This window comes from Symsagittifera roscoffensis, chromosome 2 (assembly GCF_963678635.1).
Source record: "Symsagittifera roscoffensis chromosome 2, txSymRosc1.1, whole genome shotgun sequence".
Classification (NCBI taxonomy): Eukaryota; Metazoa; Xenacoelomorpha; order Acoela; family Convolutidae; genus Symsagittifera; species Symsagittifera roscoffensis.
The window spans coordinates 5,980,460-6,002,277 of NC_087063.1; the positions used below are offsets into that span (position 1 = coordinate 5,980,460).

At 34.6% G+C, this 21,818-nt stretch overlaps 2 protein-coding genes across 2 annotated transcripts; one reads left to right on the top strand and one right to left on the bottom strand.

Annotated features, from left to right (window-relative positions):
• Positions 1-6,205: 6,205 nt before the first annotated feature.
• Positions 6,206-15,362, top strand: LOC134839345 (acid phosphatase type 7-like). The gene is made up of 5 exons (XM_063854858.1): positions 6,206-6,378; positions 9,912-10,115; positions 10,721-11,169; positions 14,117-14,339; positions 14,660-15,362. Exons 1-5 carry the CDS (start codon positions 6,273-6,275, stop codon positions 15,043-15,045), a joined length of 1,368 nt encoding a protein of 455 aa, XP_063710928.1. The 5' UTR covers positions 6,206-6,272; the 3' UTR covers positions 15,046-15,362.
• A 1,759-nt stretch (positions 15,363-17,121) lies between these two features.
• On the bottom strand, positions 17,122-18,537 carry LOC134839666 (atlastin-1-like). Its single transcript, XM_063855289.1, has one exon. The coding sequence runs from the start codon at positions 18,529-18,531 to the stop codon at positions 17,122-17,124; it is 1,410 nt and encodes a 469-aa protein (XP_063711359.1). The 5' UTR covers positions 18,532-18,537.
• Between the last annotated feature and the right edge of the window lie 3,281 nt (positions 18,538-21,818).

Genomic DNA, 21,818 nt, shown 5'->3' on the forward strand with positions numbered 1-21,818 from the left:
AGGTATTCGGTTCTGAGACACTCAAACTTTCTTTAAACACTACAGGAATTGAACGAAAAACATATCATACAACTCTATGGAATGAAAAAAACAGTTACTTCCAAAGATATGTAAAAGTGTATGAAAAATTTATAATACGTATTTTTTTTCATAGATTGTATAATCAAAACTGTATAAAAAGCATTATTTTATCATGAATGCCCAATTGGCCTAGTATCACTTTTACGTAAAAGCGTATTTTTTTCATCTTGGGTTATTTTTTTTAAAAGGCCAGTCTTAAATTGTTCTACAATTCCATGAACTCTTAACAGACAATAGAAAATGATAAATTTGGCTCCTAGTTATTGCAAATGAGTTTCTTTCAATAAATTCTAAACTATTTCTCAGACGGATTAAGTCTCCGCTTACGCGTTAATAGTGCAAAATGACTCGCATTATTTTTCCCAAATTGGCCAAAATGGTAACCTTTAAACCCCTTTAACTTGATGAAAAATGATCACAGGTGAAATTTTTTTTCAAATTTTGGCTCAAGACAACAAAATTTTTTGAATGAAAAAAAACTTCTGTCAAAAGTGACTAGTAAAAAGTGGAAATTTGTCTGAAGAAAAAATCAACCCGACCACAAATATTCCATTGATTTTGTTACGAAAGTCGGAACAATAAAAAATATAGCTGTTGCTTATCTACTACAAATGAATCAATGATTACAGAATGATCATTTCCAAAAATTAATTATTGCGCTCGACAATATTGCTCAGTTGCAAGTGTTTCGATCTGGCAGTCAAAACGGTGAATTGTTCGCCTCACCATAGTTGTCAAAGTTTTCAATCCAGCTTGCTTCTGTGGCAGTCAAAAGTAAAACCGATAAAACCAACCAGGGATGGATTAGGATGGGGACAGGGGTGGATTCCCCTTCCCTCAGGGATTCGACCCCTTCACCAACCAAAGGTCTCAAATTGGTAGCGCGCGCAGAAAAAAGGTGACATTTTTCAAAATTTACCAAAGATGCCCAAAAACCGTCATTTTTGAACTGTTCATCAAAAAATTGCCTACGGGGCAAAACTGTTTGTCAAAATAGTGTATTTTTATTGTTCTTGGAGTGCCTAGAAAACAATTCGGCCGACCAAAAAAAAGTATCGACAAAACATATTTGAAAGTTTTTAGAAATTCCCCCCGAGAAATTAGTGAATGTAATAATAAAGCAATGTTTGTTCTCTTTTAAGAAAGCGTTACTGGCAAGCTGATTTAATTAAAGTTGTGCACCTAGTTATCCGAACGAAATCATAGCTATCCATCTAAGTTTTTGGCTCTGTTTTTACTCGAGAAAAAGTTTTTCAATGAAAAATAAAAAATGTTCCAGGGGGTTAGTTAGTACGTCTTCGCTAATTGAACGCCCAATCCGGCAATTTTTGCATGCTGATATCTATCGCAATGACGCTCAAATAGCTGCAAAAATTGTAAGTTTCGAAGACTTTTCTTCTTCATGTATCTTACTATTCAAATCAAAGTTTTTACTTTCAGGCAGAAAACCAGATAAAATATTTCATTTAACAGCTAAATTGCAAATTGCAAACAAGTTTGCTTTTATCAAAGCGACTCAAGGGATTTTCCAATTGTCTTTTAACGTCCATAGACTAGTGTTTGTTTTTAAAAATGGTGAAAGATTCGAAATAAAATGCGTAAGTTTTTTGAACAAATTTTAATTTTTTTTGTAAAATCATCCACCGCACACTATTTAAAGTACAAGGGGATGTTTCAAGCAAATAAGAACGTAATAATCAAAGAAGAAAGCAAGCCTCAATTAAATTTGAAACGATTTTTCAGCCGGATCAATTTGCCGCTCACGCGTTACTAGCATAAAAGATAGCGCTCAATTATTTTCCAAACTTGCCAAATTGCAATTATCAAACCCCCTTTACTTCACAAAAACTTTTCAGGTGTGAAAAACACCGCATATCTATGACTAATTAAACAGACAAAATTAGTCTGGAGAAAAAAATCGCCCTGAATACAAATATTCTGACAATTTTTTGGAAAGTAGTCGGAACAATAAATGCTTCAACACCCGTGTTTTGCTTTAAATTCTCAGTGAAACGCTTTAATTTTTAAAAATCATACATCAGCACTTGTTTATTGGTTTAATTTTGCAACAATTGAATGATTTGCTAAACATCTCGATCACTCAAAAAGGTATCGAGGGAGTTGAAAAATACATATTTGTCTATGCTAATTTTTATCGCTATGAATAACAAGTAGCTTCAAAAAGAATATATTAAGAGGTTTTTCCTCTTATTGTATCTTAGTATTTACAACACAGTTTTCAATTCGCAGCAGCACGGTTTCAGAATGTTTACAGAACTACAGCACGTTTTCAAACAAAAACATAGAATAGTCCGCGATGAGTTTTTGTTGACATTCCAAAAATGCTTAATAACTGACTGTAGTGTTCTGATTCGTGGAGCAAAGCAATTCGATCTTTAATTAACAAACGCCTGCTCTGGCAACCATCGCACGCTGATGTTTATCGCAATGACCCGCAAATAATTTCAAAACCGTAAATTTCATTGTTTTTCCTTCTGCTTGTGTCTATCTATAAAAAAAAATATTTTCAGGCAGAAAACCATGCTAAACAGGGATAAGTATCAATCCCACAAAACTTAAAATTATAGCTTTTGACCTTTTACATCTCATTTGCAAAATGAAAACAAGCTGCTTCTATCAGGGTGACGACCTGTAATTTCCGACTGCCTGATACTGTCTGTAGACCACTGTTCGATTCAAAAAAAAGATGCTGAAATTTCCGAAAAAAAATAAATTAAAAGAAAATGTCTTGTTTTTTTTAATCAATCACCGCATAATACTTAAATTGCAATGTTGTATATGTTTAGCATACAGCAACATAAATGATAAAGTAAAAGCGTGCTACGAATTACAAGTAGCTAAAATTTTAAATTGATTTTTTTTTCCTTTTTTGTATCTTTTTTTATGAAATTTATGAAGTGAAGTTTATAGAAGGTCTAAAATTTATGAAGTTTTATTTCCAGGAAGAAAATCAAAAAGTAACAAGCATGGATAAAATAATTTCACAATTATTCACCCTTTTTGGTTCAATTTTTTGTATTTAAATCTAACTTTTCTTCTATTCAAAATACCTTGGAAGCGGTTTTGAAATAAGGCTTAGAAGCTGCCGATCAATAAAATTCTGGCTTGGCTTCAAAAATAAATGTAAATACAGAAAGCAAATATTGGCAGTCAGAACAACACGTGCAAGACAAACCGAGCATCAATCTTGTTACTTACGGTTTCAGTGCTGCCTTTGAAAACAAAAATTGGAAAACGAACCTGCGAAGATATATTGACTTGCTTCTTGTGCAGTTCGCATAGAAATTTGGAAGACTTCTTAACAGTCTTGTTCATCAGAACACTTAGTTTTTGATATTAAGATTTCAAAACTTTGGTAGATTTCAATAACTACAAAGGCTGAGAAAATAAAAGTTTAAAATCAAAAAGCGAACTCGTTCATAACAATTCTTAGCTGCAAATTATTTTCACCAAATTGGCCAAATAATTTTTCTTAGAAACTCAAATTGTATACAAAAAATGTCGCAAATGATTTTTTATAAAGTTGAGCTCATATTTTTAATTGGATTAAAGCTATTATTTAAAATTGCCGAAGAATGATGGCTTGTTAGGAAGTCACATTTTGTCACGCGGAACTAAATTTTGAGCACGACTATTCCGTTGTTTTTTTGAAAGACATAAAAAAACTTTTTTAGTTCAATTTCTTATCTACAATTTTTCTAAGCATGTTCTGTCGACTTGTTTGTTAGCGTGAACAATGATAAAGGTATTGTCTGAGCCAAAAACTCAATTTTTTTTGAATTGCATGATTTTACTTGACTATTTCTATTGCTTCTCGCCACAAAAGTTTTTGAAAAAACAAAATCACTTATATAAAAAAAATGCGAAAAAGCAAGAATGAGAATTAATGGTTTCTTTGGCTGTTTTACAGTTGGGTTTAATTTGATGGTTGGAACAAAGTTTGAGTCTTTTATTTATTCCCGGAAAAATCAGTAAATCAACATCTTGAATTGAAACTAATTTGTTTCAACCTGCTTGGCAGTATTTAGCCAATGAAATTTCAGCACCAACTCAAAATGTTTTCTTCACAATGAATTTTTGCGCTCCACTAGACTGCTTGTTTGAGTTTTCGTGTGAACAATCAAGACAATGGAATGTTTGCCTCCTAGCCACAGTTGTCTGAACTTTTAATCCAGTTTGCTTTTGTTCCAGTCAAAAGTAGAACCCATAAAATCAACCACTCAAATTGAGGGTGGAGCACTTGGCAATCTTGTCAACTAACAAACGTAACATATTCAATGGCAAATATCTTACATCAAAGTGTATGCAGCTGCAATTTAGCGTCTTAAAACAAACAGTAACTTTCTATATAGTTAAGTTTTGACTCTGCGCTTGTATTTAATCAAAAATATTTCAAAAAGGTAACTTTTATTCCAAATATTTTCTCGGGTTCCTTTGCTAATATCTTTGAAGATGTCATAGAGCTATGCCCAGTTGGGCTTGATTTTGATTACAGACGATGACAAACAGAAAAACAGTAAGCCAAGGACCATGATGGGCAAGAGCTGTATTTGCCGTTTCTTGACTTTCTGATGTCAGATTTGAAAAAACTTTTGCTGATGCAACCCTACAAGCTTCTTCCAGCATACCTGGTTTACGAATTGAATTGATATGAAAGACTTTGAACAAACTCTAGCCCTTCATTTTGAATTTCTACAGGACTCAAAATTTAAATCTGAGCTTTAGATTTGGAAATCATATTGCCCGACAAAACTTCGGCTGCATCAACCGTTAACGATGACTTATTTCAATACTCAAAGACTCGAAAAACCACAGCGTACGCTCTGATGCAATTTTTTGCCAGCTTGCCGGTCACTGTCAGCCCGGCCGAACAATTTTTTTTTGAGATGAAGCTTCTCAGAAAATACTTGCGATCAACCATGGGGGAGACCGGCTATCATTGCTGGCTAGTATATCCATAAAGAAAAACTCTTAAACGTAGATGAAATCATCAAACGATTTGGCTTCAAAAACGGACAATACAATTTCTATAATTTATTGTTCGTACAAGATTTCAAAAACCGCTATTTTGTTACTTTCTGTATAGTTTGTGTATCTAAATTTTATTTTTAATGGAATTCCCCTTCGAAAAAATTTCGCGCACGCCACTGAACGAGCCAATCAAATTTCAGCGCCATTTCAGCGTTTTGTTCGCAATAAAAAAAATGACTTTTAAAGAGGCCAAGTTGATCAAAAAATAGAATGTTTGTTAAAATGTTCGAACCTTTTTTAAATAAACTGCAGTATTTTACCCCGTCTAGAAAAACTCTAAAAAAGCTGATAAAAATTAACATCCCATATGCTCAAAATCCGGCTTTGATAGATATCGGCTAAAAATTAAAGTGATTGCATATGTTTTAACAATTCAATTTGCGTGGTCAGTGTTTTGTTAACTGTATTTATACATTGAAAGTTACTTAGAAGCAAATTTAAGAAACTTAAATTTGAAACTTAAATTTAAGTTAAATTTAAGTCAAAATAAGTTTAAAAAGTCAACTACTGCCCTATCATATACATAAAATTTAGTGTAAATAATTTTTGCAATGAGAGTTTTACGAAAGCGAGTGCTATGAAATCAAAATTTAATTGCAACGAAGACCAATAATTTCTTGAAAATCATTCATTCATAACTTTTAAATTATTCAGAAAAATCGTCAGTGATTTTATACAGCTGAGTAATTTTACACCGTCGTCATTATTGTTTTGCAGAAAAATCATTCTTTAGACACTCATCATTCATTATTCAAAGCAAGCCTATAAAAATCATGTTCTGTTATTTTTCTTAAAAAAAACTACGCTCTGCGTGCAATTTTCGGATTTTAATTAGTTCTTAAATCAGAAAAAATTTAGTGCAATTAAACTTCTGACAACATCAATTTGTCAAAAACATATATTTGGGTTCATTTCATGATTCGATTTCTTATTCAAAGTGCAAATTTGAATATTTTTATTGTTATAAACCGTAAAATCGTCAAACCGCCTTCATAATGGCTTGTGTTTAATATGCGATAGCTATATCATCAAAATCGTTTATCTAAATCTCATCTATAGTCAAACCCAGTTCAGATCTTAAAGACTCTTTTAGAACCATATTCTTTCATTTATCACAAAAGCTGCGCTGCAGATCAAGTATGATACTCACGGCTGCCCTTTTAACCCTATCAGCGATTTCTCTTTCAACTCAAGTTGAAGATTTTGTATCGAACAACCCAGAGCAAATCCATTTGAGCTATTCAGGTAAAACTTGCAGTCTTCATGCCCAGTTTGCAGGCCTGAATGTAAAAGGTATCCCAGAAGGTGTATTCATAATAGCCTGAACAAGTTTTATCGAGTTCTGAAGTTTTTTGAGCTTTCTCGAGTTTTTTCGAAAATCCGAGTCATGATATTCATGGTGGCTCTGAATTTGATTATGTTTGTTAATATATTAGTAAATGTACTGAATGAATCAAACATTTAGCATTGATCAAACTTGTTTTGTTATATCCAAAAACATCCAAATTATATCCAGAATTATTATATCCAAAAATAGGGACAAAACAGAATTTCATTTTTTTGAAACAGGTAGCTCGGGTCGGGTTTTTGTTAAAAAATGAGAGCCTTTTTAAGTATAAGTCTAAAAAAACTGATTCGGGATCTTCTCCATTTTTCACTTTCATAGAGTTTTCAGGTGTTATTAAGGCTGAACGCGTAATGTTACGATCATATGAAAAACAGATCTGTTTAAATTTTTTTAGTTTAATCACCATGTCAAAATTCATCACAAAAAAGAAATTTTTCATAATTGAAATTGAAAATTGAGGTAAGGGTGATGCAAAAGGGCCAAAGCTGGATTATTGAAAAGGTCAACCTACTATTAATCAACAATTTTTCATGATTTTTTTACCCGGACAAACATTTGCACAATCTAAATGAGCTTTGATAGTCGAAAAGCTTTTAGGGACTTTGGTATTTATTTACATTTCCTGGCCTCGCTGAATATAATTCCAATCGCCACTTCCTTTGTAGATTTTTCTTCGCTTTACCATTTTCAAGGAGAGGTTGAAAACGACCAGACTTTTAAAAAAAGTTTTTATTGAAAATCAACTGCCACACGCTATTTAAAGTACAAAATTATATACTCCGCTTATAGCGAAGTATTAAACAGACCCAGTAGCTCGCGTCAGTTCAATTTGGAGCAATTTCTAAGACGGATGAAATCTCAATGACGCGTTAATACCACGAAACAAATCGCGTGTTAATTGTCTCAAATTGAACAAATTTGCAATCCTCAAACCCCCGTAACTTCACAAAGAACTATTATAAGTAAAATTTTTAATTTGAGCTCAGGGCACCAAAACCTCTCGAATGATAGAATATTAAAAACTGCCGTCAAAAAATGCTAGTGAAATACTGGAAAATTGTCTGGAGAAAAAACCCACAGAGAACACATATCATCCGTCATTTTCTGCAAAAATAGTCGGATAAAAAACGGGAGAAAAAAACAATTATTTGGAAGATCAACTTTTGGATTCATGAAACTATTATTGCATATGAAAATAGTGAAAATTGTTTTCGGGGAAAAATATTTTATTTCAACTTGGCTGACCTAAGACTCTATATTAAAAGGCAGGGACGGTTTGATAGAAAAATTACTTAAGTTTACCCTGTAACATACATTTCTTAATAGATTTGTCTATCGAAGTACGGTTTTTTTTGGAGAAACTGAAATGATTTTCTGAACAGCCAAATAAAAAATTCCTCGGTTACAAAAAATTTTAATTAGCAATTCTGGGCTACACATTCCAGGTACGAAAAATAGGAGTATGAGCCTACGCGATAGTTATGGAAAATTTGAGAGTTTGTAGATTTCTGAAGGCTCCGTTGTTATTTAAATCAAATTGAAAACAAAATGTCTGGATTGGTATTAAATAACTAAGTTAGTTATTCAGAAACAGAAAAGACTTGATTATGTTCATTTTGATCATGTACAACCACAATTGGTATTCATTCCATTTTGTTTCTTTTTCCAGCACGTCCAATTTTTTGTGCGAAAAACTTTTCAAAAGTATACATGGATAATGCAAATGAATTAAAACAAGACCAATCGTATCAAGGCAATACCCTGAATCTTCGGACAGTCCATTAATTGGTCTCAATTAGTTTTTGTTAAATGAAATATTCACAAACTAGGAATTTTAAGCTGAATATTAAGAATCGTGTATGGAATTAATAAGACCAGTTAGCCTGCCTCAATTGAATTTGGAATGATTTTGTGGGTGCGAGATATTTCACCGCGCGTAAATAATGCGCGTTAAACTTTCAGCATGAAAGTATCGCAGCCCTTTTATAGTCAATTTAGTCTATTTGTGAGCGTTTCCCAGCAAGCTTTCAGCAAGCATAGTCTAGTGGTGGGTGCATCCCTTCCTGGGCCCCAAAAGTCCATTGATTGATCTTCCGAGGAAAATGATTTTGAGAATAAAAAACCACCCGAGCATATATACTATTCCTTACTTTCTTCGAAAGTCGGAGAAACAAGATGCACAGAGTAAAAGAACAGCTTGGAGTTGATTTATATTTTTATGCCAATTGATTGTTTTAATTGCACTGGTCACCAATAAATTCATATTTTGCTCACTTCCTTTTATCCCAATACAAGTTGGGTTAGTAAATTTTCATCTTCATTGTAAAAATTTTTACGAGTATATCATTTGATGACGCGGAATGAAGAAGAACTACTAAATGTGTCGACTTTATTCTTTCACTGATTTAAATGAAAGTAATGTACTAAAGTTTGACTTTTTTTGACAAAAGTGAGTTTCACTTATCTGTATTGAGGTCTAAAGTTTTGAATCAAAACTAAATAGAGTTGTTCAAGCAGCTTAAAGCTTAGGCTGGTCAAATTGCCATGAAATATTTTGAAACTTAAATTTAGGCATCTCTCAACAAATCCACAATGACTTCACATTTATAATCTTCAATTTTGATTCAATTTCTTATCCTTCAGGATACTTAATAATAGTCTCGTAACTTCGAAAAAAGCGCTTTCATTTTTTTCAGACTCATTGTGAAAATACAAGTTGCATGTAGCTGTTCTGACCTGATTTTTGACGCCGGCTTTCAATTGTTTCTCCTTACCCAAGCCAGTGCTAAACTTTACAGCAGAAGCATATTAAGACAAGAATACCCGTTTACTGTTGCAAGTAGTAGAGCATGGTTGACCATAGTCTTAGAAAAATACGAAAAAAATTTTTCAAACAAGTTTTGTTTTTTCTGCGGGGTGTGATAAAAATATCTGAATGAAAAAAAATATAAGTTAGGCATATTCGACAGTCATAGTAAAATAGGCATATTGGAAAACAGGTTTTGAAGAAAAGTTACTAGAAAAACGAAAAAAAAAAGTTAAAAACGAACGTTACTCGATAGCTTTACTCGCTCAAAATCGGACTAAATTTTTAATTTTAAACCAGTAAACTTGGAAAAACTTGTTAAATTTTTTTTGTCGTTCGAATTACGACTTAAAGGGCTTTAAGATGATACATTACTCGACCCAGTACGATGATTACTTGCGGTACAGGATTTTGCATGCAAAACAAAGTTTAAAAAAAAGAAAAAATTAAAACAAACCCGAGTACAAAGTTTCTTCCCATTTTCAATAGTCGGAAAAAAAACTTCGCTTTTTACAATTGTTTCGGTGGTGGTTAATTTAGATGGGAAACTCTGCTACTGATACTGATTCTGATGACGTATTCTGTGTTTTGCTTCACATTCTGTGTTTTGCTTCACATTTTCAGGCGATGTTTCTTCGATGCTGGTTACATGGCTAAGTCTCAATCCACAAGGTGTCGGCTACGTTTTCTTCAGGAGGGCAGGAACTTCAGAATACCACAAAGTGGATGCCACTAAATCGGACTTTGTACAGGAAGAGGGTTCACTTAAAAGGACCAGCTATGTTTTCAGAGCGAAAATGGAAGGGCTTAAGTCAAACACAAACTATGGTTAGTCACTGAAGCTATAGAGAATTGGAAAAAAAATAGAACAGACGAAATGTTTAAAAAGAGCAAAATACTTTTTCAGATGACTTATTTCCTAATTTTTCAGACATAAAGTTTGTCTAAAGGTCAACTAAAAATTCAAATTCGATTACAAAAACTGCTCAGAATGGGTAAATTGCGCATTTTACTTTGTTCCAACTTTTGTTCCAACTTTCGTTTTGCAATTTGCTACATAGGGATAACTTATTTTAATTCAAATCAGTTTGTAGGCAGCAAACTCTGAATAATTTTTTGTTGAATTGAATGATGCCTGTCAGTTTTTCAGCTTTTACGCTTTTATTATCATGTATAACTGCCTCCATTTTTTGTTGTTTTGTTGTAGTTGGAATTTTTCGGGCTGTTTGGCCTAAAATGAAAGTAAAAACTACCAAAGGGGAAATGGCTTTGAGTGGTAAGGGTGTAGAATTCGTGGGTGAAGGGGGTGTGGTTTGCTATCATTCAAATAAAAGGACTGGGTCTTGCGTTCCGAAAAAAGTAGCATTTTGTTTTTCGATAAGTCTATAAACTCCAGGTTATGATTTTAAATGCAAAATTCTTTAATATTGCAGAATACTACGTGCAAACGGGACCTGGCATCAGTGAAACTTTTCAGTTTCGAACATTCGACTCTGGTTCTGACTTCCGACCGACTGTCGCCCTTTTCGGGGACTTAGGCACCTACTACAATATTTCAGTTCCAAAATTAACCAAACTAGCTAATCGAGGTGAAATTGACCTCGTAATTCAAGCAGGGGATATGGCGTATGATTTGAATCATGACTTGGGCAAAATGGGAGACAAGTATATGAACTTAATTCAACCAATTGCATCGCGAGTACCGTACAATTTCGCAGCTGGAAACCACGAAAAGTATAATAACTTCAGCCAATTCAGAGGTCGATTCAGTTCGCCAGGCCCAAACGTGTTTTATAACAGCTTCAATGTCGGTCCAGTTCATTTTGTGATTCTCACAACCGAGTTTTATATGTTTGATGAGTTTGGTACCGGCCAGATACAGGTATGTTGCTGCATTTTTTGGGTCTTCTCTGTTATACGCGATTATACTGAAGTGTGCGATCAAAAAGATGACAAAATGTTTTACATTGCGGGAAAAAACCGTGGAATCCGCAACGGACCGGATACGGATTCCGTGGCTATTGTTTTTGACCAGAGTTATCTGGTATTTCCTTGTCCTCTAGTTTTTAATAATAAAGTTTTAACCTTCAAGTTATTACAGGGGCGGATCTAGGATTTTCTCGAGGGGGGGGGGGGGCGGATTTTGGAAAATTTTGACGGCCTTTTTTTTAGGTCAACCAAATTGGTTTTCCGAGCTTTCCTAAAGCAATAAAAAGACGCGGTTTTGGCCAAATTTTGTGCGCGCAGGCAAAATTTTGAAAAAAAAAACAGGTTAAAAAAGCTGCTTTTGGGCACTTTTTCAGGTTAAAAAAGCTGTTTCTGGGCACTGTTTTTGGGCAAAAAGCTGTTTTTGAGCACTGTTTTTGGTCGGCCAAAAATGGATTTCTTAAAAAGTACCAGAGGGGTGACCCTTCGGGTCGGCGGGGGGTCGAATCCCTGAGGGGGGGGGGGCGTCAACCGGTTATTTGATTCAGACTTTAATTTTGAAGTTTAATTTTTTTCGCTTGAAGTTTCGAGAAAATTCAGGTCCGTATAAATGTCACTTAATATGTATGAAATTATAATCGGTATTTGCGAATATACGCGGCATATTTGTCATATACATGGTTGTCGGTTTTAATTTTTTGCATAATTCTAACTAAGCTAAGCCAACAAAAGCAGCAAACAAAGTTATTTGGGCGTCTGTTTGTGAAGAAAGTCTAGTTACTGCATGCATTTTTGGGTCATTTCTGTTACATGACCCAAAACTATTAAATTATCAACTCAGCATATATACGTAAAAAATCTGGATTTCCTGCCATTGGAATTAATTTAAGCCAATCAGATCCGAACAAAGTGGTACAGTTTTCAAAACACAATAAAGATATGTTTTGGACCGTGTAACAGAAAAGATTCCCGCACTTTTTCCCTAACAGTTTTTAGCCAATCAGAACTTCGCACTGCTGAACAAATTTAAACGAAATTAGTAAGTGAATTGGCCGGATGTGAGCTTGATCCAATCAATTTTTTACTTCTTTCTTATCAAAGCTTTGAGGCAAATCAAAGTTTTGGCGCCAATATTATACCAACGAAGTTTGATATTCAACACTTTAATCAACAAAATGACCATGAAAGTTTTGATTCACTCCCCTAGTTATAATTTTGTCTGAATTCAGACCAGATTTTCTCCTCACTGAGAACAATTTCTGAAAAATACGATCGTGCCAATTTAACCTCTCAGCCTTTTGTGTGGGACAAGTAAGTTAGAAGCAAAAAACAACTATTAAAAATTAATGTTTCGCAAATAATAATGGGCTCTATTTTCGCTCTAAGCTCTTGGAATTTCTAGAATAATTTATGATTGTATCTTTTTCGATAAAACTAACCCAATTTGAGAAAAAAAATAGATCAATCAGTAAAATTTGATCTAGCTGGGAAATCTGAAAGTTAAATTCCTTTCGAAACTAGAAGTCGATCACGTTTTTTGTGACCTTTAGACTCTTGATGTTCGATAGTGGAGTTTACCTTCCTTTTAAAAAAAGAAATGAACTGAAATTAAGAGAAACTAAAAGTCAAACCGCGAAAATGTAAATTTGAGCCGGAACAAATTTCAAGACATAACATGGAAAAAACGCAAAAAAATCATCGCGACCGATATAAGAGTCTGAACTACGTTCAGACTCAAAAAAAAACTTATAAGAACATTTTGTCGGATTCACTAAACAACCCCTCAAATTCTATCTACTAAAAAATCTCTACCCCTCCTAAATAGAAAACTCAAGTGGTAATTTTCTGTTTAATTAAGAGGGGTAGAAATTTTTTAGATAGAATTTGGGGAATTGTTTAGTAATCTGACAAAAATTTCTTATAAGATTTTTTAAATCGATAAACATAGTTCAGACTCTTATATAGGTCGCGATGATTTTTTTTGCGCTGAGTACTACTTTAGTTTTCTATTTAAAATTTCAACTGTTGCTTTGTGATCGGTCAAAAATTTGACTAATTTCATCCAATTCACTGTCTCCTCAGCCAGCATTTCTTGAACTGAAGGGTTTGATCAATTTCATATGACTAATTTGTTGGACCAACTTAAGCACTCTTGGTATACCTTTATCTATACTGCCCAAGGCAAACAACGCGAGAATTATTTGAGCTTGACTTATCAAAATGCTCTCATTGTTCACTAAAAACTGAACTGAGGCAAATTATTTGCGACTAATAATTACACTTAGTTATTTGAACTTTTGACACAAAATAGGTAAAAAATTGAGGCTATTAAAAGTAGGGGTGGCTCTAAGATTTTCTCGAGGGGGAGGATAAATTTCTCGAGGGGGAGATTTTTTCGTTTCGGGGAGGATCAAACTTTCTATAGGTCAATTTTTTTGGAAAAACAGGTAAGCAGTTGCTGAGCACTTTTTAGCTGTCCTTTCCCCTAAATTTACCCCTGATTTAATCGAGACTTAGAAAATTTAAGACCTCGCCTGATACTTAGAATGTGTTATTAGATTAACAATGGAAAACTAGGGGCCATTTTGCATTTTCATTTGATTAGCTTTGAAAAACTATTTTTCCAGCTCGTCGTAATGCAATTAAATTTTGCATGGTCATCAATTTAACTATTGTAAACGCATTTGTTTTTCATACCTTACATCTTAAGATCACGCATTCATTCGCCATAAAAACACGAAAGACCACTAAGAGAAAGGAACATTTGAAATAGGGGGTGGGGGGTAAAAGAGGCAAAATAGGATACTGCTGATAACATATGGCAACTACGCACTTAAAACTGAGACAGATACTCAATGAGCCGAAACTTAATTATTTAAGCCCATGATTTCGTGTGTCTTCAGGCTCAGTACAACTGGTTGAAGAATGACCTTGAGGTGGCAAATCTTCCTGAAAACAGAGAACAACAACCCTGGATAATAGTCATGGGACATCGGCCTATGTACTGCACTAATGTGAACGACAGAGACTGTAGAACGAACAACCCTGTCAGAATTGGCTATAAGCAAGCCTATTTTAAATTGGAGGAACTCTACCTTGCTAATCGGGTTGATTTTGTGATCACAGGTAAAATTCATGCAGGCAAACGAAATACTGTATAACTTTTGGCAATCCCCCTCTCACGCAATCAAAAAACCCACTTTTCATAGATCCCAATCCCGATTTTTTTTTTGGGGGGGGGGTAGGGGTCATGGTCTGAAGGGACCCCACTGGAACTTCAAGACAAAAATTATGAACCGCAAAGTTTTAGATCAGATATGCCATATTTAAGCCAATCATTTCAAATCAAAAGTTGTATCTTCAACGAACAAAAATTTATAGTCTGCATTAAATTAAGCAAAAAATTTTTATTTAAAAAAAAAATCCGCATGAATTTCTTCAACCAGGACACAAACACGATTTTGAGCGAACTTATCCGATGTCAAACTTCACTTTCGAACCCCATCAGAACAGCAACGAATTCAGGAACCCCCGATATCCGGTCCATATCATCTCTGGCAGCGCCGGAAAAATCGAGTTGGCCGATTTCATGATTCCGAAACCTGATTGGTCGGCAGCAAGCTTGAAGAAAAACGTGTTCACGCTTTTGAGCGTGAAAGAGAAGAACTTTCTTGAATTTCTCACTGTGGCTTCCGAAGGGGACGAAGTTTTGGATAAATTTGTGGTTATCAAAGACTATTCCAGCTCTTCTTCGAGAGTTTGTGTGGATATTCTACCTCGTGCTGTCTCAATTCTGATACCAATCTTACTTATTGGCTTGGATGATTTTTGAAGAATCTATTCTCATTTGCCTGCGGCAACAGACAATAAAGCTTTTGATTAAATTCACAATTATGGTCCTATTTGACAAAACACATCCCATATTACCTCATAACCATCCCTTCTAATGTAAAAAATACATCGGTAAAGCTCGAATTATTCAAATTACTAGTGAACTTTGTACATTTTTGCCAAGAGGTGATGTTGTAAAATAGATTCAAATTAATATTTGGCCGGAAAATTTTATATAACTACAATGAAATTCTATCTCAAATTCATAATAGCACTTCATAGATTATTGCAGGGCCAAACTTAGGATTTTTCGAATAGTCGGATTTCCAAAGTCGACCACATTGATTTTCTGAAACTGCATTCAATTGAATTTAGTTAGAAGTTCTCAAGGGAACTTTGTCTATTTCTATTTAAAAATAGTCTGCGGCACAGAAAATGTTGACACAAAAGAGTATGTAGTTATTGAAGACTCGAAAAAATATCCAAAAAATTTCGGGAGCAAATTGGAAAGTCAAAACTAGTATATTTGTCGAGTGTGTTTCTGAAAAAATGGTTTTCGGATTCGGAGTTCATTTTCTGATTTCGCTTTGCGGAAAAGTTCTCCGCCGAAAACCAATTTCCACACAGAGGCTAAGCAGAGCATTTCAAATTAGCCAATAGGAAAAAAGACAGAAATCACAGTCAACAAAAATCAGTTGAAAAAAAAAGAAAAATAGAATCTTTAAAAGAACAATTCAATTTCAGAAAACCAGTCGACAAACACAGCCAACAGCAGTAAATCAGCTTTTAGTATTCTTGAAAGAGCGACCAAAAAACTGAAAACACTTGAGCAATCGCTAAATGAGCCGAAATTGAAAAAATGTCATGAAAAATTGTTGCCACAGCCAATTTCCACAAAATTGGTTTTTCAAAAAAGCGTGTCGTAAACAGCAACATTGTGTGGTTCAGAAATTGAAGCAATCTAATTGATCCTAAGATTACCTAAAAACGTAAAAAGTGTCATTTAGTAATGGAAAGTGCGTTTTAGAGGGTAAAATTTAAAACTAAATAAAAAAAACAAGTTTCAAAATTTTTCCTTCAGACTTGTTAAACGGCAGTCAGAATATTCAGGGCTTTGCCTTTATACGAGCAACCTGGTTCATGATAATGTTGAATGTTTCAGCAAGTAAGGCAAAGTAAAGCGAGGAAGACCCTAGCAAAGCATGACTGACAGAAATTAATTTGCAAAGCTGCCATTATGATAAAATAGTCGCTTCTAGAATTTGATCTTTTTTACGTTAAATAACTGGCCTTTAACATAAACCAAACCAACGCTAAGTAAACTGTATGAGTTTGTGGTTTCAAAATTTTTTTAACTATACATATTTTGTTGTTTTGTATAACTGATATTATCAGTGAAATGGTCCAGAATGCTAATTGAAAGTCTAAAATGTGATCATTTTTGTCGTCTATTTAAGCTAATCAGAAATTTATTATGAAATTACGTCAACTAAGCAGTAACAACTGTATGTGAAGTTGATATACTTAATTAAGTCAAAAACATTATAAAAACATATTGAGATGAGTTCGGGAAACCCACACTTTACAGCAACTTGCACCCAAGCTCACATAACTTAAAATACTAGAAGCTCACAAACAAATTGATTAGGAGAACGACAGCAATTTTGAGAAAAATTAGGTCACAAATGTCATATTAAGTAATCCCATTGAGCAACTATTTTGAAAACTTTCAAATTAAAAAAAAATGGATTACACAAGTCACTGCATCTATGTTTTCGATACGTTTTGAGAGGTTTTGATTCATTTTACACTGATAACTTCTTCGGATGTAAGCCCTCAGAGGATATTTTTGATGTTCCTCTGAAGTTCCGGAAAACATTTCCAAAATAAGCTGAAAGCTTGAGCATGTTGTTGTTTTTACCTATTGCCATCTTAGAAAATAGGAATCAATTAATCCTGAAATCCGTCATTTCTTAAATCAGACTTAACAAATTGTCTCACCTCAAATGTTTAAAATCTAGTGCCACTTCTTGCACAGCAAAAATTTTCAATTATTTTTGAGAGGTTTTGATTCATTTTACACTGATAACTTCTTCGGATAACTTCTTCGGATTTTAAACATTTTACAACAACAAGCGATGAGAAAACAAAAAGCGATGCCTACTGTGAACAATACGAAGGGGGTCTTGGCCGTGTGAAACAGGTTTTTAGCTTCGTTCTGCTTAGTGCAACTTACGTACATTTTGGTTAATTGATCATGTAACTGCAGCGCGTACTGTTCGCTGAATTCGGATCCTCCCATTTTGCGAACGGATTTGAACTTTTCTAAAGCCTTTTCGGAGAGATGTTTGTGATGGGTTTCCATGATTTCTGGCTTCATATAAGGCTTGTCGCCTCCGCAAAATAATTCCAGTTCTCGCTGGTACAATTCTCTGGCAGCGGAAACAGCGGCGAGATTGTTCGCCTCGGCAGTGGCTTGCAGCATAGTCTTTACCTCCGGTAGCTCGTCACCTTGGTATATTTTCATGTACGATTCAAAATAAGCGACCAGATCGGACGCCGTGATAGCCTGGTCGTTGATCATTTTACACTGCAACTTCTCGGGACTGAAGAGATACTTGACAAGGTCTTTCAGTTGGTTCTGGAACTCCACCTCTATGTCTTTTAATTGACCCACAAATTCAGGCGAGGTCGCCACTTTCAAGCCAGGGTGTGGCATTAGAAAACAGTCAACATGCGAAAAACAACTACTTATATGACCCCTTACATTTCTCAATTCATCATGCTGCTTCTCGGAAACTTGTAAAATTTTAGACAATTTTTTAGCCCCACCTTCTGCGCCGTATGGGTACTCGTAGGGAAAACTCCAGTCTCGAACCAGGAACACTAGTCTCTGAAACGGCTTCCCTTGAGCCGATTGCAATGCAAGCCTACCGTACTCTGTGAACAGTTGTAAGTGTTGCAAGTCGTCCTCTTGAACATTCATGCTAATATTGAAAACCTGCACCGAACTGATCATAGTCGACAAAGCAAAAATGGTCGCACAATCCCTAACCGTGGACTGGTTATCAAAGGATCCCTGCGTATCCATTAGCAGAACAACAATTTCATCGCCCGAGTTTGTCTTCACGAAGAATGGTTCGCTCCACATCAGAATTCCGTTCGTGTCTCGTTCGGACCCACTGCGCCACGAAAAGCCAAGTAATTTATCTTCAGCCTCGCCAATCCAAGAGTCGTTCCGAGATCCCGACACTGCTTGTCTTTTTAGGTACCTTAAAAGGAAATTTAGGAGGAACGACTTGCCCTTTCGGAACGCTCCGGCGACCGAGAGTACCATGACTCGTTTGTCGCGGACATGAGGCCTCTGGACGACATCTTTCAGTGCATCTAAGTTCAATTCGAAAGTGTGATCGGGTTTAGTTTCTATGATTTGTATCGCGCGTGGCTCGTTATTATTAAGTTCATTTTCATTGTGATTTTCAGTCATGGCTTTTATCTAAAATAATGATTTACTTTCCTTAATTTGAGTGACATTTAATCCTGAATTAGAAGCATGTAAAATGACGGACTGGGTTTATTATTTCAAACTCAACAAGTTAGGAATGTTTCGGGAGCCGTTTGAATTGACTGTCACTTTCGAAAATTGTTTCAGTCGAGTATAAACATGAGTTGGTTGCATTGGTTTAGCAGTTGGAGCGATGGTCTATTTGGTCAACATTCGCGTGAATTTAGACTGCGGTTGTTTACTAGCAGGGCAAATTTGAGGCAATAAACATGGAGGTCGTCAGCGGGGTATTAACGGTTGCTTAACCCATAGCCTACATACTAACCAGCCGAAAGCTCGACACTTGTTGAAAAGCTTTAAACTCGTTTTAATTTCTACGAACTACAATATTATCTTCCATTGGTAATGACTCTCGCTAAAAAATTATTTGACAAAACTTTCTGCAACTTTTAATAGCAACTTTTTTTAAATTTCGTCATTTTTTCGTTCATATCGAAAATATTGGGCAATTCTGAATTTGAACATATGCCAAACATTTTCTAATCGGCTTCATTTTAGATATTTCAAAAAGTACGGGCTGACAATGGTAGTGTAGGGGGGAACGTATTGTGGCAATGATTGCCATGCCTATTAGCTCAGTTGCGATCAAAATGGGTTCGAAGTGATTGACAGGCGACACGCAACTACCAACTCCGCCCCTCATATAATCAGCCCAAACCCAACTGGCTCCAAATTGAGAAAAAGGAGAGCGGGTGGATAGGGAAAGGAGAAGATTCAATACCATCAAACAAAATTGTGAATAAACCAGCCAAAGTATAAATCAGCCGAAAAAGCGCAGAGTATATAAAAACCAACCGATATGTAATTTGAACGAAACTTGAATAACTGTTACATAACTTTTACATTTTTCATATACTTTCGTAACTGGTTACATAACTATGGTTATATAATGGTTACATAACTATTATATAACTGTTACGTGTTTTCGGCTGCTTTACATGGTAGCTGGTTTATACTTCGGCTGGTTTGAATACCACCACTAAACAAGTGTGGTCAATTGAAGGGAAGGTGGGCAAAGCCAATGTTACCATTTGGCAACTAGCACAACACACGCTGAGCTGTTAAATAACGCAGTCAACAATAACAGGCCAAATTTGGTTCACAAATTATGTCCTGTCACGAATTTCTATCAACGCTGACAACTCGAACAATATTTCGTGCAGGTCGTTTTTTCCTATTTCCAACACCTTAAGGAATCAATCCAAAATAGGCATCAATTAATCGTGAAACCCGACAATTGTTACAAAAGACAAAGCAATTTTTCGTGCTTAAAACGTTTCAAAATGCGTATCAATTTTTGTTTAGCAAAAATGCCACAACTGGTATGAGTTAAGTTGTTATTATTCCTCAATTTAAAAGTTTCTATCTATCGGTTTTTTATGATTTGATAATTTTCAAGCTATCCTAATTCCAAACCGTAGTAAAAGTTCAATTTAAATTATGTTTTCGATGAACCATGATGTGAGATTCAATTTCTTGTAAAATATTTAATCTTGCTCATACTTCATTCAAAATTTTTATCACGGATATCTACTTCATTTTGCATTGTAAATTATTAATCAACTGCAAAAAAATACAAAAATCAGCAGCAAAAATAGAACAAGACCCATGAACAAGATCCATCATTTTGCTGAAAACACAAGTTCATAAATAGTTTTATCAAAAAAGGAACAAATTATTATTATTTTTGATTTAAACTAAACCCAATGGACAAAGCAATTGCGACTGGCTTTTTGAAAATCAGGTGATAGTTCAACAACTTAATCCTTCTGTTAACCAAAATAAGAGAAAAGCAAACTTTACGCCAACACTTTGCGCATTAGAGCAAGAGAACTATTTGAAAATCATCAGCAAGTAAAATTTGCACTTTTAAAATAGTGCGAGCTGACCGAACCCTCATCTCAGCTAGCTAAGCATCAGGCTCCATTTTGCTATTTCTTTGTAATTTAATTAAATAAAAAAGACAGCCAACAGACAATTGGAAAAAAGTCATGAGCGCTAGGAAACAGAAAATTTTTTTTCGATCTTCAAGGAAAATATATATAGCCTTAAGGATATTTGCATTTCTAAAAGAAAATATGTATGAAATTTTTTGACAAAAATAACCCAATTTGAGAAAACTGGATCAATAACTAAAACTTTCATTCCGCTGGAAAATCTGCTAATTTAAATCCACTTTCGAAAGAAGAAGTCGATCACGTTTTTCGAGATCTTTACATTTTGGTTTGATACTAGAGTTTGCTTTTCTTTCAACAAAGGAAATGAAGTGAACTTAAACAGAAATCAAAAGTCAACACAGAAGCGTAGTTACATACAAGCAAAAATTTGACCGATAACGCTACTGAAAAAAACTGAATGAATAAACCTTTGAGTCTACAGAATTTCTTAAAAGACGTACGCCAATTATGAGTCAACATAATTGATATGTGATCAATTATGACGCATTAGCAGTCAATTTGAAAAAAAAACTAACATTCCTCAATTTAAAGCGCGGACGCATTTTAACCAGTATACGAAAAAATTCATTAAAAACATCCGACCCTGCCCAGGTTTGAACCCTCATATTTTGTTGCGGGTCTGCTTCCCTACCTCTACGCTACAGATGCATGATACATTGCAGCTAAGGTGCTATTTGTAATGTAATAATCTGTGTTAATTTCCTTCGCATTGACTGTACTTAATAGCTGGTTATTGATCAAAAAGAACACTTTCAAAATGAACACACTTTGTCGCAACAACATTTGCGACTTTGATTGGAAAAAAAGCTCATACAATAGCACAAGTTTTGCTTCTGTAAACAACGAAAAAGTAAATATGAGCCCGAACAAAAAAAGCAAAGAAAAAAATCTCCAATACCTACAAAACAATTCACTACCTTCATACCTATTTAAAAATCTGAAGAAACACTCGCCTTTAAGAAATTGAAACTTACTTCATTCTATCAGAAACTCAGAGGGATAAATTTTCTTTCATCTTATTTTAAAAAATTTTCCAGCAAAACTAATCGAATAGAAAAAAAATAGAAATTCGTTTGCGGCGCTTCATACTTTCGAAAAATTTTCAAACCTTTTGAAGACGATCGTCATTCACACACTTAAATTAGTTTGTTTTTATCAACTTTTGCTAGGTGATTTTGACCTTGTAATATCTTTCAGGATTTTTCAGTTGGCTTCACTAAAAGCTCTTTTTAATATAAAGCACTCAAACAG

Coding starts and splice junctions, on each gene's coding strand:
- LOC134839666 (XM_063855289.1), bottom strand. CDS start 18,531: ATGACTGAAAATCACAATGAAAATGAACTTAATAATAACGAGCCACGC.
- LOC134839345 (XM_063854858.1), top strand. CDS start 6,273: ATGATACTCACGGCTGCCCTTTTAACCCTATCAGCGATTTCTCTTTCA. Junction 11,170..14,116: donor TTGGTACCGGCCAGATACAG/GTATGTTGCTGC, acceptor GTGTGTCTTCAG/GCTCAGTACAACTGGTTGAA. Junction 14,340..14,659: donor GGTTGATTTTGTGATCACAG/GTAAAATTCATG, acceptor TTCTTCAACCAG/GACACAAACACGATTTTGAG.